At 32.5% G+C, this 15445-nt stretch overlaps 2 protein-coding genes across 6 annotated transcripts in view; one reads left to right on the plus strand and one right to left on the minus strand.

The window, feature by feature from the left end:
• LOC105449936 (SEC23-interacting protein) overlaps nt 1–15170 on the minus strand; it is an 18328-nt gene extending 3158 nt beyond the window's left edge. Inside the window, exons 1-7 of one of the 5 annotated variants that reach the window (XM_011689405.1) lie at nt 14385–14476; nt 14121–14315; nt 4452–4904; nt 2164–4046; nt 1474–1956; nt 598–775; nt 78–499 (exon numbers count right to left, since the gene is read on the minus strand). In XM_011689405.1, the coding sequence (XP_011687707.1) occupies nt 78–499; nt 598–775; nt 1474–1956; nt 2164–4046; nt 4452–4904; nt 14121–14253 (3552 nt within the window). In that variant the 5' untranslated portion in view covers nt 14254–14315; nt 14385–14476. Of the gene's footprint in view, nt 1–77; nt 500–597; nt 776–1473; nt 1957–2163; nt 4047–4451; nt 4905–13743; nt 14080–14120; nt 14477–14895 lie in introns of those variants that run through there. The other 4 variants (XM_011689408.1, XM_011689404.1, XM_011689406.1 and 1 more) reach the window with 4 other exon arrangements.
• On the plus strand, nt 6092–13495 carry LOC105449935. The gene is made up of 12 exons (XM_011689403.1): nt 6092–6518; nt 6721–6812; nt 7417–7505; nt 7603–7746; nt 7824–7953; nt 8844–9068; nt 10632–10705; nt 10829–11125; nt 11247–11569; nt 12320–12476; nt 12689–12815; nt 12918–13495. The coding sequence occupies exons 1-12, from the start codon at nt 6217–6219 to the stop codon at nt 13280–13282; spliced, it is 2325 nt and encodes a 774-aa protein (XP_011687705.1). The 5' UTR covers nt 6092–6216; the 3' UTR covers nt 13283–13495.
• Nucleotides 15171–15445: the final 275 nt, after the last annotated feature.

Below are 15445 nucleotides of genomic sequence, written 5' to 3' on the forward strand. Positions count from 1 at the left end.
TTCACTCCAGAAAATTTAGAGAGTAAAATAAATATAATAATGTGCAATTTTATTTGAGATTTTTTATCGTTACTCACTTCCTTATTGTCCACATTTTCATCTTCTTTTTCGGGTGTTTGATGGCACAATAGATCAAACATGATCAAACTGCCCAATGAATGACCTCCTAAGAATATTTCTCCGTCAAAAGTAGGATTTCTCTCTTTGAATAATGCGTGCAATCTGTTCATCTCACTTCCGACCGTTTGCATAATAGTCTGACAGTATATCGGACTAGTATAGAAAAGTATGTCGAGCAAAGTATCGTTAGTAAAATGTCGCAATTTCGGAATACTCTCCAACGTGATAGCCTGCAGTCGCTTATCAATTCCCGTATCGGAATGCAGTGTTGTATGCCAGGAGATCGGTAAAACTTCTATTCTATTTACAAACCCCTGCTCGCTCGCTGTACGATAATGTGATTGCACCAATTGAAACGATATACTTCGGAATTCATCAACTGTAAGAAATTAACATATGTATTAATATCATAATATTTGAGTTTTATGAATAACTCAATTTATTCACAATTAAAATATTATATTTTTCGCAACTTACCAACTTCTTCTACAGTGCGAAACTTCAGATCGCAAACACTACCGATACCGTGTACAAGAAATAGAAGATGATCCACTTTCTCGGGTTCACCCTCATCTATATTGAATTCATCGACTCCTCTTTTAACAGTTTTTGGTTTACTTGCAGAACCCTGTAAATATGTACTGTCCTCTGAAGCCTGTAGAAATTAGGATCCACCATATCAAACAGAACCATGCGTGTAATATTAAAAAACCGCGCGACTACACATCTTAAAAATAATAAAGGTGATTTATAAAAGAAAATAAGATATTTTAAAGTAACAGCAATTTGATGCTTTGCAAAATAAATGAAATAAATATGCTAATAAAATGTTCGTCATATTGTGCATTGTTTTGTGCTGCAGTGCGCTGCTATTTTTAATTGCAACATATAAATCAATAGTTATACAAATGAACATAATTTTAAAACTAATAACGTAGTTCGTAAATTAAATTAGAAGCTTAGTTATAAACTGTAAAGCAAAGCATTATTTTTAATAAGATTGCATTGTAAAGAGCAAATTTATAGTAGTAAAATATTAATTTTATTTTAAAAATTTTAATAAAATAAATTTGTTTGTTTAGAACAACAATTGTACAATATTTAAATAACTTTAAAATATTTAAAAAATTATGAAGAAACATTATCATGTATAACATTTTCGCAATTAAATATTAAACTTTAACACAATAAATTGAAAAGAAGCCTTAAATTATACTTTAATTTTTTTGTTATTTCTTAAATAAAGCTTTAATAATTAAATTTTCATTAAATATTTTATACAAAATGAGTACACTCCTTCATTAAGAAATTTTATTCAACATTTAATTTGTTAAATGTAATTGATCTACTTACAGTATTACTTCCCCAAGATGCCGCATCAGGAGAAGTCGGTTGTAGGTAATGAGCCTGCACTGTCGCGCTATGGAAGACAATGTATTCTCCATTATTTAATTCCACTTTTCGGTTCCAGGTGTTCGAGAGACATGCCAGTTTGTATTCGTCTTCAAGTTTCGCAGCAGTGCTCTCGCTGTAAGGAACGTATCTCGCTTCAGCTGCTCCCTTGAAAAACCAAGAACATCGCCTAACTTCGGTAGACGCTCCGGTCCAATAGACGGGTGCTCTTTGACGACGTAAAATGTCAACATCGTAACGACCGCCATCGGTAGCCACTGTGGTTTCAGGTGTAATATCGCTCGAATTGTGAGCTTCTTCCAGCTTTAAGCTGTCCTGCATGGAGAACGGCAGCCATAATGTTTTGCTCTCCACTTCCTTGCGGTAAAACCAGTGGTGATATACCGATCTGTATTGCATTCGTTTATCGGAAGATCCAGAAGCCTAGAAAATATTAATATTTCCTGTATAATAAATCGGAATTAATTACTTTGTATTTATATAAATATAAATTTAAATGTGTGTAAAAATATATTTAAAAAATTCATCCATTATTAATGTTTGATATATCTAATTATAAATTTTCGGAGGACACTTTTACTTAATTTTATAAATAAAGTAAAACCTTGGAATGAAAATGATTATCCTTACCCAATTTTGAAAACTCGGTGGAACGGTATCTGGTGTGGTGCGATTAGTTGGCGCATTAACTGACATTTGAACTGGACTGAGAGTGGCTGAACCCGTCGGTTCAGGTACCGACGTTGCTATCGTTACAGCGGGCGAAGGATACGCGTTATTTTCAGGAATAGCGTAGGGCTGCTGCAGCCCAGTGCTACTTCCGTAAAACGGTGGATTTTGAGATGACTGCTGCTGTTGAGAACGTTGGTCGTACGTATGTGGAAAAGTCGATTGCTTGGGTGGTTCATTCGCAAATTGCGCAGGATTATAAAATACCGGCGCCGATTGTTGGATGGGAGTCGCGTATACCGGTTGGCTAGGTGCGGTATATGCCGGCTGGCCGGATGCAGCGTTCAGTATCTGCGATTGAGAAGACTGATCGGCATTCCAAAACGGTGCGTGAGCCGTGGAATCGATCGCTTTAGAACTAAATGCGGAATTTTCGTGAGGCAGATTATTTGTTGTGTTAACTGATTGTTCGAACGGAGAATTTTGGACTGGTTGTCCGAACGGAGAATTTTGGACTGGTTGTCCGAACGGGGAATTTTGGACTGGTTGTCCGAACGGGGAATTTTGGACTGGTTGTCCGAACGGAGAGTTTGTATTTCTTTCCTGCGACGAGAAACTCGGGAACCGATTCGACGGCGCTGATTCAAAGAACACACTTGTTGATTGTTCCGTTGGTTTCGGTAGGTTGTAGAAATCAGCGGAAGAAGAAATTTGCTGCGGAAGTTGGACAGACGGTACGTAGTTTAAGCTCGACTTTTGTTCTGCGGGCTTGTCTGTATAAAAGGTGGAGCTTGGCATAGATATTGATTGCACTTGGTAATGCTGTTGAGACGGATGTGTGTTCGACTTAGTTTGAAGATCCGTTACAATCGGACTGTTATCAGTAATGTGTACTTCCGGGCGGATCTCTGATTGCGCCGCTGGTTCTTGCCCAAGAAACACGTCACTCCATGTGTCACTTCCAGGTTGAGCCGCTTTCCCTTGTACGTCATTCGATTTTGCCTCGTGTGATTTGTCGATTATCTCATTTGCAGCCTTCGCGTCGCTTTGCGATTCGTAAGATTTCGTTAATTCGGTAGCGACGCTGGATGTAATTTCGTCAACTTCCGCGTGAGCTTCAAGGGTTGCTACGGAAGGAGAATTCTCCTGCTGTTCCGCAAGTAAATGTTCTATTAACTTCTCTGTTACCTTGGCTGCCGATATTGGCGTAAATGTCGTCTCGATTTCCCCCGAAATCGACGTCGGTTTATACGCAGATTCTGTGGTAGCTGTGGTCTCGAGAGCACCGCCTTTCGAAAATTCTGGCGATAAATTTAGCTGATTAGGATTCTTGGGTACAGTTTCTTTGTCGAAATTAGATGTCGGTGGTAAATCTCGATTCACGTAAGTGAAACCGGGAAATGAGACGTTCGCCGGAGTATTCTGTGGCGTTGCAGGCTCCAATACCCGTGCAGGTATCGGTCTAGACGACGACAAAGGAAATTGCGCGGATGCGGAAGAACTTTCTAAAAATAGATTCTGATTTGCGGACGTTACAGACGAATTATATGGCGTTCCAGTTGTGACTGGGCTGGATCGAAATGAACTATGGAGAGAGCTATTTCGCGATAGCTGCTCAGACGTTGGAAGTTGTTCGGGCAAGGTCTGCTGTACGCTGGAATTGTTTCCCTGTGCCAATCCCTCCGATTCATATGGATTCAAAATAGTTGACGGTGCAGAGACATTTTGAGTCGGCAAGAACTGCAATGCTGGATTTGTATATGGCTGTGCGTTGTTAGACGTTAGATCCGGCGGTGGTGCATACTTTAAGCGTCGTTGATTACCAAGTCGATAAGAAACGGGCGCTTTAACAAAAAAAAGTAATTTTCCTGATTAGATTACATACTTAAAACATACATCATATTATATAGATATATGCATAACATCATCACATACATGGTAAGAGAACACATCAAATAAAAATTGATTAAATATACATATACATATAATTAATATTAAATTAAATATATATATGTAAGCAACATGTAAACAAAAATTAATTAAGATTAAAATTAACCTTCGAGATTATTAATTAAAGTTTTTTGAAATTGCGTTATGTTATAATTTCCATATATAAAATTATACTTATTGTGTGTCAAACATATGGAGTAAAGATTTCGAACTTTGTCATAAAAAAATTATATTAATATTTATTGAAATTGCTACTTTATTGTGCTTATGAATTTTTAATTATAATTTTAAACATTTACCATAACCAGGCTGAGATACACTGGGTGGGGCTGCGGGTGGAGGAGGGTTGTTGGGTACAGTGCCAGTGGGACCAAAAGCAGCAAATCCTGACAAGTTTGTACTTCGAGAATCCTGAGGATTAATTGCTAAGAATCCTGGTATTTCCGACTGAGAACCATGGTATCCTTGCGGCGTTATGTAAGGATTAGATTCGTGCGTCGTTCCACCGGTGTTCTCGGATGCCTGACTTATTTGCGGTCCCGAGGAATCGGATTTAATCGATGACAGAGACAGATTCGGCAGCGACGAGAGAATCGATGTGAGATATCCTGATTTTGCTGGCTGATTCGTCGTGTCCTTACTTTCTTTTGGCTGTGAAGATGCATTCGTGGAAAAATTGTCGTTTGTCCTTGATGGGGATTGAGATTGGATATTGACTGGCTCTTGTCCTATGAAACTGTCGAGCTCAGTATCTGCAAAAAAGATGACTGTTTATTTACTTAATCTAAAAACATCAGATAATATTTTACAATATCATATTAGTAATTTTTTCTTGTATTTCTTTGTTTAAAAATGTTGTTTATAGTAGAGGCAATTTATATAATTTTCTAATAAATTTGTTTGGTCTGCTTGAAGTATGTAAAAGTATATAAATTTATGGTTTTGCTATCGTTAAACATTTTGCAATAATATTTATGTAAAAATAAAGAAACTATTTAAGAAAGCAATTACAACAAAAATAAATGCGTATTATTTAATATTAACTTTTGATAAATTAAATATTTTTCTTTAGAAATTTAGGCAAAATTTTCAGAAGTTAGTACATTTACATTTAATAACTCTTAGTACATTCATTTAATAACTTTTAAGTAATCAGATATAACAATGTGTTCATAAAAAATCCCCCTTGACTGAATTCTTCAACAGATTATTCAGAACTGTCAATATTGAACAGGATGCAATGAACGTAAGAACCAATGACGAAGAGCGAGTGTGGACTATTCTTACTCTTTTACGTAGTTGATACGAGCAACCTCGCGGACTTTGAATTACGAACGTTTTTGTGATGACACATGTTTTATTTATGGATCGCCAATATATACATTTAAGAGTTTTACGATAATTAATAATTAACGTTTGTTGCAAAAAAAAGAGAAATTCATGTTAGTAGTACACTAACATTTCATATATATTTGCATTCAATACTAATCGCTGCGTCCACTGATAATAGGTCTTTTTTTGCAATTGTACGATAGAAAACTTTAAACTTTCTTTATTGTGAATATACAATTAATTACAATAGATTGAATCATTTATCCTCGATAAATTCCAATAAAATGATAAAGAACAATAAATTACTATAAGAATTCTATCATATTTAATCCGCTTTCAACAGAGAATAAAAGCGATAACCCTATCATTACATTTCTTTCGGGACATAAAAATGCAATGATAGATTACGATAAGAGACAATTAAAATTGGTTAAAATTTTTTGCAAACAGTATCGATAATTCCTTCGTTTCCTTTTCATTTTCTTTTAAATAGAGGTATTTATTAAGTTCACCTTTACCATCGTGTATCAAAGTTTTCTCATAACGAGACACCTACAATTGTGCAACGACGCCCGTTAACGCCCAGATTTATTTACCTTTGCGTTCGTGTTATCGTCAATGTAACTGAAGACACGTTACCCCCTTTGCAAACTTACGCGAACGAAACTTTATAAGTACGCCGCGCATTTTTGTGTCGAGTCTTTCGTACGAGGTTTTCCTTGCGGCCACGGTATGGAATTACGCGTGTACCGGCTTTTTGTGACGTGCTATCTGACTTGCATTCTATGCAGAAATGTAGTTAGTGGATCAACGCTTGCTGAAGTTTTCCCATCGATTAATAATGCTTCTCAACCGGATACGAAATTGTCTGAGACAGGCAATACGCGAGCCGAGCAATCAATCGAGACGGAAACGAAACCAGATGGGATTACTTTGAAGGATGATTGGCCTAAGTCTGAAACTTCACGAGAATCTCTAGTGCAGAATCTGTCGGTGAAGACAAAAGTCTCGAACCATTTTGAAAAATGTTCTAGGTTTGTCATCAATTTGTGCAGTGATATAGATTTATGTAAAAATAATAATAAAAATATCGTAAATTTTTATCATATTTCAATCGCGGATATATTTGTAACATATAAACGTAAATAAAAAATTCTATTGAAAAAATTGTATTAAAAAAATTATATTGAAACTAATATTTCTTAAATGAAAAACGTAAAATATTTTTGTTAAAAGGTACTGTATACAACAATTGGGAATTGTGTGTGTTGGCAAAGGTTTTGAAGATATTAATCTTGATCTGTCATTTACCGGTCAAAACGGAGATGGTAATTTTAATATATAACATGAATAATATAGTACTTAACGTAAATAAAAATTTCTTTAAGTTATCATTGTTATTGACTTTATTTATCATGTTCGATTAAATATTGACGTAAGTAAGTTGTACAAATTACGCTGAAATTGCCAATTATTAATTTCTAACTGCACATCCTGATAGTTGATGACGTATAATTAAAAATTATTTGAAATTTTTAAGATAAAATTATAAATAACGTGACATAGATTGATAACAGCAGTAACCTTATTATAAAGCATATGCGGAATGTTCTGCATATCGATTTAAGAAGACAATTTATAAGCCAAGAGATATGATCAATATATCGATGTACACATCTTAATATGTACACATATTATGTAAGATATGCACATTTATTCTATAAAATACAAATATGTGATTTTTTTAATAAAAAAAAGTTTAAAGAAGACAAACAAGTCTAGTGGCAATATTAAATCGAACATTAATTAATACATGTATTAACTACATATTACTACATAAGTATTACTACATAAAACTTATAAAAACAGTTTTTATACATACATTATGAAAACGATAAGCAAGCTACATAACTGATTTTTTTTAAATTTCAGATCATTTTTTATTAGAAAATAATCCAAATCTGAAAATATTAAGACATTTTACCCATAATGAAAATTCAGCAATCTTAGACTATTGCAAAGTAAGTTATTTTAAGAAAATAGTGACTTTCGATAAATATTATTACATATTTAATGTGTAGATCTATCTTAATATTATTACATATTTAATATTCATAGATCTATCTTAGTCTGGATTGTGATATCATAAACATGGGAAGAAATTTAATTCTCAAAAACGATGAATTTTATTCGAATTTAAAATTTAATCAACAAAACGTCGAGATATTAAAAAATTATTTTTCAAATAACCCAGAATTCTCGGTAAGATAGAAATTAATATCGCCATATTTAAAAAAAAGAAATAAAAAAGAAAAATAATTAATAAACATATATGTTAGAAGCAATTAGTGCATAAAACTAATTTAAGCGGATATACTGAAGCCAATTTCCAAACTGATACCAATGTAACTGGAATTGCAATTAATATTTTGGGAAATCTTACGCGTGCAGTTCTGACAATACCTACGAGTGAGTAATTCTTCTTACTTTGCTTTAATAACAAGAATTCTTTTTTATTTAGAGAATAGTCATTCCAGTTGTTATAAGAAAGATTTAACGATTAACTTTATTCATATGATTGCCTTCGACAATTTCTCATATTTTGACATTCGAACCTTTAGGATACCAGCAAAGTCATGATAATCAATACTAATATAACGATCGATATCGAACGATGTCAAGTAAAGTGTTTTCGAATATTTGTGACATTGAGTTCTGAAATAACTAAAAATATGTCATTTATTACAGCACATAAAATTAATTAAATTAATTAAGACATTAAAAACTAAACACTTATTATTCCTATTATTAATATGAGAATAAATTTAAAAAATTCTATATTACAACTTCTATTAAAAAAATTATTTGTTATACAAGAAAAGTATTATCAGAAACGTGAAACATAAATTCCAATTTGTATCACATTAATTCTGTCATTTATATGCGCCTTGTTCCTATTATTTAGATGTATCATATGTAGATGTACATATATAGAACCACTGTCGTTACACCCGGTTTCGTTTAACCTCCATACCTCAAGGGCAGTATCGATCGGCTAGTTGCTCCCTTCATATTCATTGCGTCGCACTAAATGATTATGTCACAAGAATTAGTTTTTGCACTTTTTATCTATTTATATAAGATTTTTCTAATTTTAACCAATACACAGGATACTTTACACAGCATACTTGACACACGAAACTCTTACAATCAATAAATAAATTCAGAACAATACAAGAAAACAGAATATTTTATTGTTTGATTGCGATTCTTTCATTAATCAATCAATTTGACCGTTCAAATTAAAATGAGACGCTTAATTTAAGAATAATTTTCACTTTCAATATGCACTTTAACAGACAGAACAGTACAGGGACCAGGAGTAGTGATGTCATTGGTAAGTACATACAACACGAAAAGGGTAGCTATCGGCGCGCGCAACCTTACGGGTAGATGGTGCGTGAAGCTAACAGGGGTGGAAAATTCAAAATACAACTTCGACGTGATTGCTTATTACGGAACAAATAAGAAAAATAACGCACACTTGACAGAAGATATTATCGACAATATTAATTCCATTAGCGGTAAGTAAAATTACATCTGTTATGTTAATAATATAGCAATGCAGCGTGGAAAATGCTCATTTTTTACACATAAATATTTTTATAAAAAATTATCGCGTCAAATATTACGTGCATTCGTTTTTATATATAGTATACCATATAAATTCTCAATATATATGAATTATTACACAGATTTCCTCGAGGATTTTCCGCAAAGATTTAAAAGTTTTTATATGTATCGACACTGATTAATTAATTATGAATCTTTTGATGTGAGATAATTAATCGCACTACGTCATGGTTACATTTTATTTTCTGCTCTGTATAACCTTCTAATGAAATAGTCGAAGAAATTTCAAAATAAAATTATGACAATTTGAAGATATTATTGAACTCTAATATTTTTTATAAATGCGGATATAATAGTTTTAACAAAAGCATATAAAATATAACATCTCTGTAGAATATAATATAATTTTAGCAAGAAAAAAGTCGATATTATATCATTACATTATTATTATAGTCATTCAAACTCAAGTAAATTTTGTAGCGTAAAATACCAATTGTGCTTCAAATAAAAGAAACAAATTCTATCAATAACAAGTTATATCAACATTACTGCATAATTAAATATACGAGGACCCTCGTAGACTTGTGAAGAAGTGCAAATCAGATGAAATATACACATATCTCGCAGCTTTATCACAATCATGTGTTACGGTCGGAGGAATTCATTTATTGTATATGCTTCACATATATAATGCTTTAATTTTTTCGTAAAAACAAAAAGAAATCACTCACTCTTATCTTCCCGCGACTAAGCCACGACTTAACGGTCAGCAAAACGCGTGAGATACACATTCGCGTACTCTCGCGCAACTTCCAACTTCCTCTTAACACGGCAGCCGTCTGACTGCCAACCCGTTAGCTTCTGGCTCGCGGATACACGAGATTGTGCAATTCACTCACTGCCCTTTGGCCACACATCTCTTTCTCTCTCTCGTATATTTTTACTCGATTTATACTCTGACGCGAGTTAGAGCTTGTATAGGAAGTAAGGTGATTTAGGAAAATTGCATGTTTCTTTCCTTACGGTGCAATGTTTAAGATACAACTGACTAAAAGAAACAAATACTTCCAATCGCAAAAAGGTGTGCAATCAACTGTTTCTTAGAATAGAGATTTAAGCAACTACTCTTTCGCGAACATTGAATTTCTTGAAACGATGCCAATGCTATTATTATCCACAATTCTATTTTTAATTGATCTGCCAAGAATACTTGCTTTTCTTATCGCGCATTTTAGTAAAATTAATTGCTGTTTCGAAATGGTTCATTATTATTATTTTAAGTACCTATGTCTTCCACATGAATTCTTAGAGTTCTGTTGAGTTATAACTTTGTGATTTTACAGTTTTTAATTATTCTTTGCTTTCTGTGTCCATAACAAATATATGATTAATTGAATTTATAGAGAAAATATATAGAAAAATACAATAAGATAATATGCTATAATATTAAGACATCTATATATCATATATCTGCAAATTTTTATTTATTTTTTGTTTCTTCTCCTACACTTTAGAGATCAAAAGAAAGAATTTTGATGAAGCATTAGATGACAAACATATCACACAAAACAAAGCATCGATTATTGAAGTAAGTTAAATAAAACTTATTAACTTATTAACTACAATATTTTAGAAAATATGCAATTGTATAATATGTAAATATTAAAATATTTTTTACGTTATCGTTAAATTATTTGTATTTTATATATAGAAAACTCAAAAAAATACTGCTAATAATACTGCCAATTCACTTCTAATAAATTCTACGACACGTGGAAAGCGAAAATTCGTATTTGAAAGATCAGTAGAAATTATGGCTCCAGGAAGAAATAATGATGAAATAATGACACATGATTTTTCTGATGTATCATTCTTCTCACGTGAACCTCCAGCAACAATTGATAAAAATATTATGAATCATTTTGTTCTACGTAACAACTCCTTGAGTTACGGCGAATTTAAAATTTTACCAAATGTGTCAAATACGAAGATATTTAATGGAAAAATGGTATTTCTATTAAAGTTTATAAATTTTTATAAATTTATAATATTAATTTTTTTATTTTTGATAAATTATAAAAAAAATAACAGAAAAAAGCATTTACTACTATAATATGAATATAATACAGACGCAACAGCAAAAAATTCAAGCACGATCATCGGAAGTCGCGTCGTTAAACGAAGATATCGATGAAAAGATGAAATCATCCATCAGTGAGATAGCATCGGTACAAAGCGATCAAAGTCAACAATTTTCAACGCAAATTAATGAGGATCCTTTCGAAAGAAAAAAGATACTGCTAGACGTAAATCCCAATAGCAAATTAATTGCCGCATCAGGGACAACACACAGAATAATCTTTGATGCTACGAATAACTGTGTTCTTCCGGTTAGATACGCAATCCAAGCGAGAAGTTCACCATTTAGGATTTATAATATCCAACCGCTGTAGTAAGTAAATAGCTTATTGTTAATGAAAAAAATTATAAAATAAAGATTAATTTTTTAGAAACTTTTAAACGAAACTGAAATAAGCCAGTACGATAAATACATGGTAATAATAAATCATTATTTACAATGTTAGTTAAATATAGTGATATTAATTTACAACTAATTAAATAGCGATTTTAGTTTTTACTCAAATTCTCCCCATTATTTACTGAATATATTAATTAATTAAAAATTACTGAATATATTAATTAATAAAAAATTACTGAATAAAACTATTGAAGCTGTCGAAATTACAGAAACTATTGAATGAAAGTGCACGTCTATTTATGTAACTCCCACGTCACACTGGCGAGTGACCTCAACATTTCAGCAAGAGCAAACAAACAATCCTAGATAGAATACATGTTGTTTGTTCAGTTTTATTCAAATATTGAAGATAATTTATCATAATAAAAATTAAAGATTATGTGATAAATACATAGTATTTTTATATAATAAACAGTTAAACACTTTTACATTAATTGAAGACATTTTGAATAAACGTTGAAGCTAATATAATTATTTATACAAATACGTTTGTATCCAATACTTTATCCATACTTTAAAAATTTAGAATATAATTGTATTAAAGCATTAAGTTTAGTATGATTTATGAAGTAAATGTAAAACATCGTTTCTATGAATATATCTGACAATGAATTTGTTTTGCTTTTACAAAAATTTTATGTTTTATAAATTTATATCCAACAGCATGTGGTTGTATCCCGGACAAACAGATCAAATAGCTGTAGATATTATTATACCAACGGGAAGCCAAGAAACTGTCAATACGCTTACAGTGCTTATCGCTGGTACGCAAATTTCTGAGAAAACTGTAAATGTTTTAGTTCAAAATGCATTTTCCAAGGTAAATATAAAAAGATGTTGTCGATATACCACGTATTTTTTCTTTACAAATTCTTTTGATGTGATTTTAGAAATTAAGAAAAATAATATAACACATTATAAAATTAAATTAAATTAATTACACTGTAATATTCCGATTTTACATTTTGTATATTTCCAATTTATTATTATTATGCAGATTCTATATTATTCATGATTTCTGTTTGCATTTAGAACATTGATAATGTAAGACCCACAATCGAGTATTCGTTTAATAGCAACTGTGCTGGTAAACTGGACAGAAACCGCTGCGAAAAGACACTTTGGAGCGCTGACATCACTGTTCAAGATTATGATTCAGGTACTTAATGAATTATGTAATAATACAAAGGAATATGTAATAGACAGAGTAATATAAAAATTTTTGTATGACCGAATGACTCACTTCTCTTTTCCTATGCAGGTTTGAAACGTGTTATAGCAATTCCGAATGGATTGTATCCACGCACTAAATATATAAGTGGCACGAAAGATCGAGTCACTTTTTATTATTGGTCCACGTGCTGCACGCCCTCAGCAACAATTACAGCGATAGACATAATGGAAAACTCTTACACTCGTACCATCGATGTGACACAATGGGACAATCTATCGCAAGGAGAAATAGCAGCTATCGTACTCGGCGCACTATTTCTTCTAATTCTCTTAATACTACTCGTTGTTGCAATAGTTTATTGTTTTCGTAAAAGAAACAGCCACGATCTACCTTACACACAAAGATATGGCTCTAGACAGCCGCCTGCTCGAGCTGAAAGAACAAGCTTCTAAGGATATTTATAAGAATCAACTGTAATACAGTTATTATGATCAACCATATCATAGAAATTGTACATGAAACTTCCGAAATATTATTCAGTGTGTACATAAATAAAGTATTTAATTAATTCCTAAATGTAAATTGATGTTATAAGTATTATGGAATGTGCTACATATGACTTGTCTATGTGCATCCATACATAAAATAAAAATCACAAGATATGAGAAAACTCACTTCCTCTCCTTCCAGTCAAATCACTCAATCAATTATTAAAGAACACAGCATATTCTCTACACTAAGGCACTTGATGGATTTTTCATTGTGTATGAATTTTACTGCTCTTGCAAGTTTATTTTTGCAATTTTATTTGAGTAAACTTGTATAGTTTAAAGCCTGTATACCTTCTATGGTTTAATTCTAGATGAATTAATGCGTAGTAGCAGAAAAAGCACGCGCAAAGAAATCATCTTACATGATATTGATTGCGTCATTGTGAATTCTTTGCATATGTTTTACATAACTATGAAACTGTCTGGGTTAGCCTAGGTAGGATGTGAACGTCCCACACTGAAGTCAGGGACTTTCGTCACACAATTTTTTTCCTCTGTAATGCCGACAGAGTAAAAGACGACCGAATAACAGATGTTAGCCTACGAGTGCATTCTAGTCAAATATTGAGAAAATCAAGAGCAGCAAAGTGGGGGATAAACGGTGCAAGAGGTCCCTCCCTTATAAATCTTATTTCGGAAGCGGTTACTAGTCAATACTGCGCGCCGTTAGATCGGATAGTACTCCAAAAATTTGCAAGCTGCCAAGCCCCGCCCACGATTTTTCGTCAAAGGAACTCACCGTCTCGGAGCACGGCTGGTGTCGCGGGGGTGACTGGCACCAGCAATGTGTTCTCCGCGTAATTGTCGAAAGGAAAGCCCGGACCAGCGGCGGACAACAACGGATTTTTCACTTTACGCGACGTGCCGTTCATGTTCACTGCGATGTCGAGGCAAACACAGTTTGCGATGGCACTGACATTAAAGGGTGTTTACCCTATACGAAAAGAACAATCACGTGAACTGTATTTTCAAATTTTTTCTACGAAATACAAACTTGCACGACCTTATCGTCCACGTAAGCACGTGTGCCTATCGCAGCAATTTGACAGTGGGAACGTTGCGCCCGTTCCGTACGCTTATGGAACATAACTCGAGACTCGAGACATCGACGATGTAGGAAGTTTCTTGCGTCCCCAATTTTACATTGGTATTGTGACTTGGATAACGTATCAAAGATGGCGCTAAAATTCGTCGTATTTACAATATTTACATCAATTTTTACAGCTGCAGGCTGTAAGAAAAAAAAGAAGCATTCGTCCAAGTCAATATTATGCTGAAAATAAAGCCATATCGATTCTTAGAATTATTAACAGAAAATAGCATAGAGAGCAGAATTATGACACTTAAACAATTTACGAAAATTGATACTAAACAACATAAATAATTAAGTTAACAGTTTAAAAAAAGTATTTACTATTGCATTAATCAGACTTGATATTAATAATTATAATAATCATTATTTTTATTTAGCTTCAAATAAACTTATATGGATTTACTGTACAATTATCTCTTACCTAACAAGGCTAGATCCATTTTATTGACTATTTCAATAGTCAACTTTGTTTACAAAAATTATGAGAACTCATTAAATGATACATTTCTTCTATTCTTATACCTTTTTATGTTATTAATAGGTAATTAATTAATTATTTATTTATTATCTTTTTGAAGTATTATTTTGTTATTTTATTTGTTTGTTTCTTAAAAAAATGTATCAAAAAATTCACTCAACACTTTGTCTTCTTTCTTGTTAGTGGATTTTCGAGCGTCTAAAATATCTGAATTATACTATTACGATTTAACTCTACTCACAGTTTACTGACTATTGTTGATATCATGGGAATAAGGAGACAACTGAATGGAAAGTCTTATTTCAACAAAAAGGGATGTTCACAAATGAAATCGAAATAACAAATCTGATTGGCTAAGCCATGTGATCACTCCGTCGAATCAAACGCGGGGAATACACTTCAGTCTAGGGTAAAGTCTATACGCAAGAGTAAGTAGAATATACTGAAATAAATTCTTTATAAAATATCCAAATTGTATAATGCTTTTATTATA

The sequence above is a fragment of the Wasmannia auropunctata genome, unplaced genomic scaffold, assembly GCF_000956235.1.
Source record: "Wasmannia auropunctata unplaced genomic scaffold, wasmannia.A_1.0 LD336071.1, whole genome shotgun sequence".
Classification (NCBI taxonomy): domain Eukaryota; kingdom Metazoa; phylum Arthropoda; class Insecta; order Hymenoptera; family Formicidae; genus Wasmannia; species Wasmannia auropunctata.

Bases quoted from the DNA above. Each gene is read 5' to 3' on its own strand.
- LOC105449935 (XM_011689403.1), top strand. From the start codon at position 6,217: ATGGAATTACGCGTGTACCGGCTTTTTGTGACGTGCTATCTGACTTGC. The intron at 11,126-11,246 runs GTATTTCTATTA...AATATAATACAG, and splicing joins AGATATTTAATGGAAAAATG to ACGCAACAGCAAAAAATTCA. The intron at 11,570-12,319 runs GTAAGTAAATAG...TATATCCAACAG, and splicing joins TATAATATCCAACCGCTGTA to CATGTGGTTGTATCCCGGAC.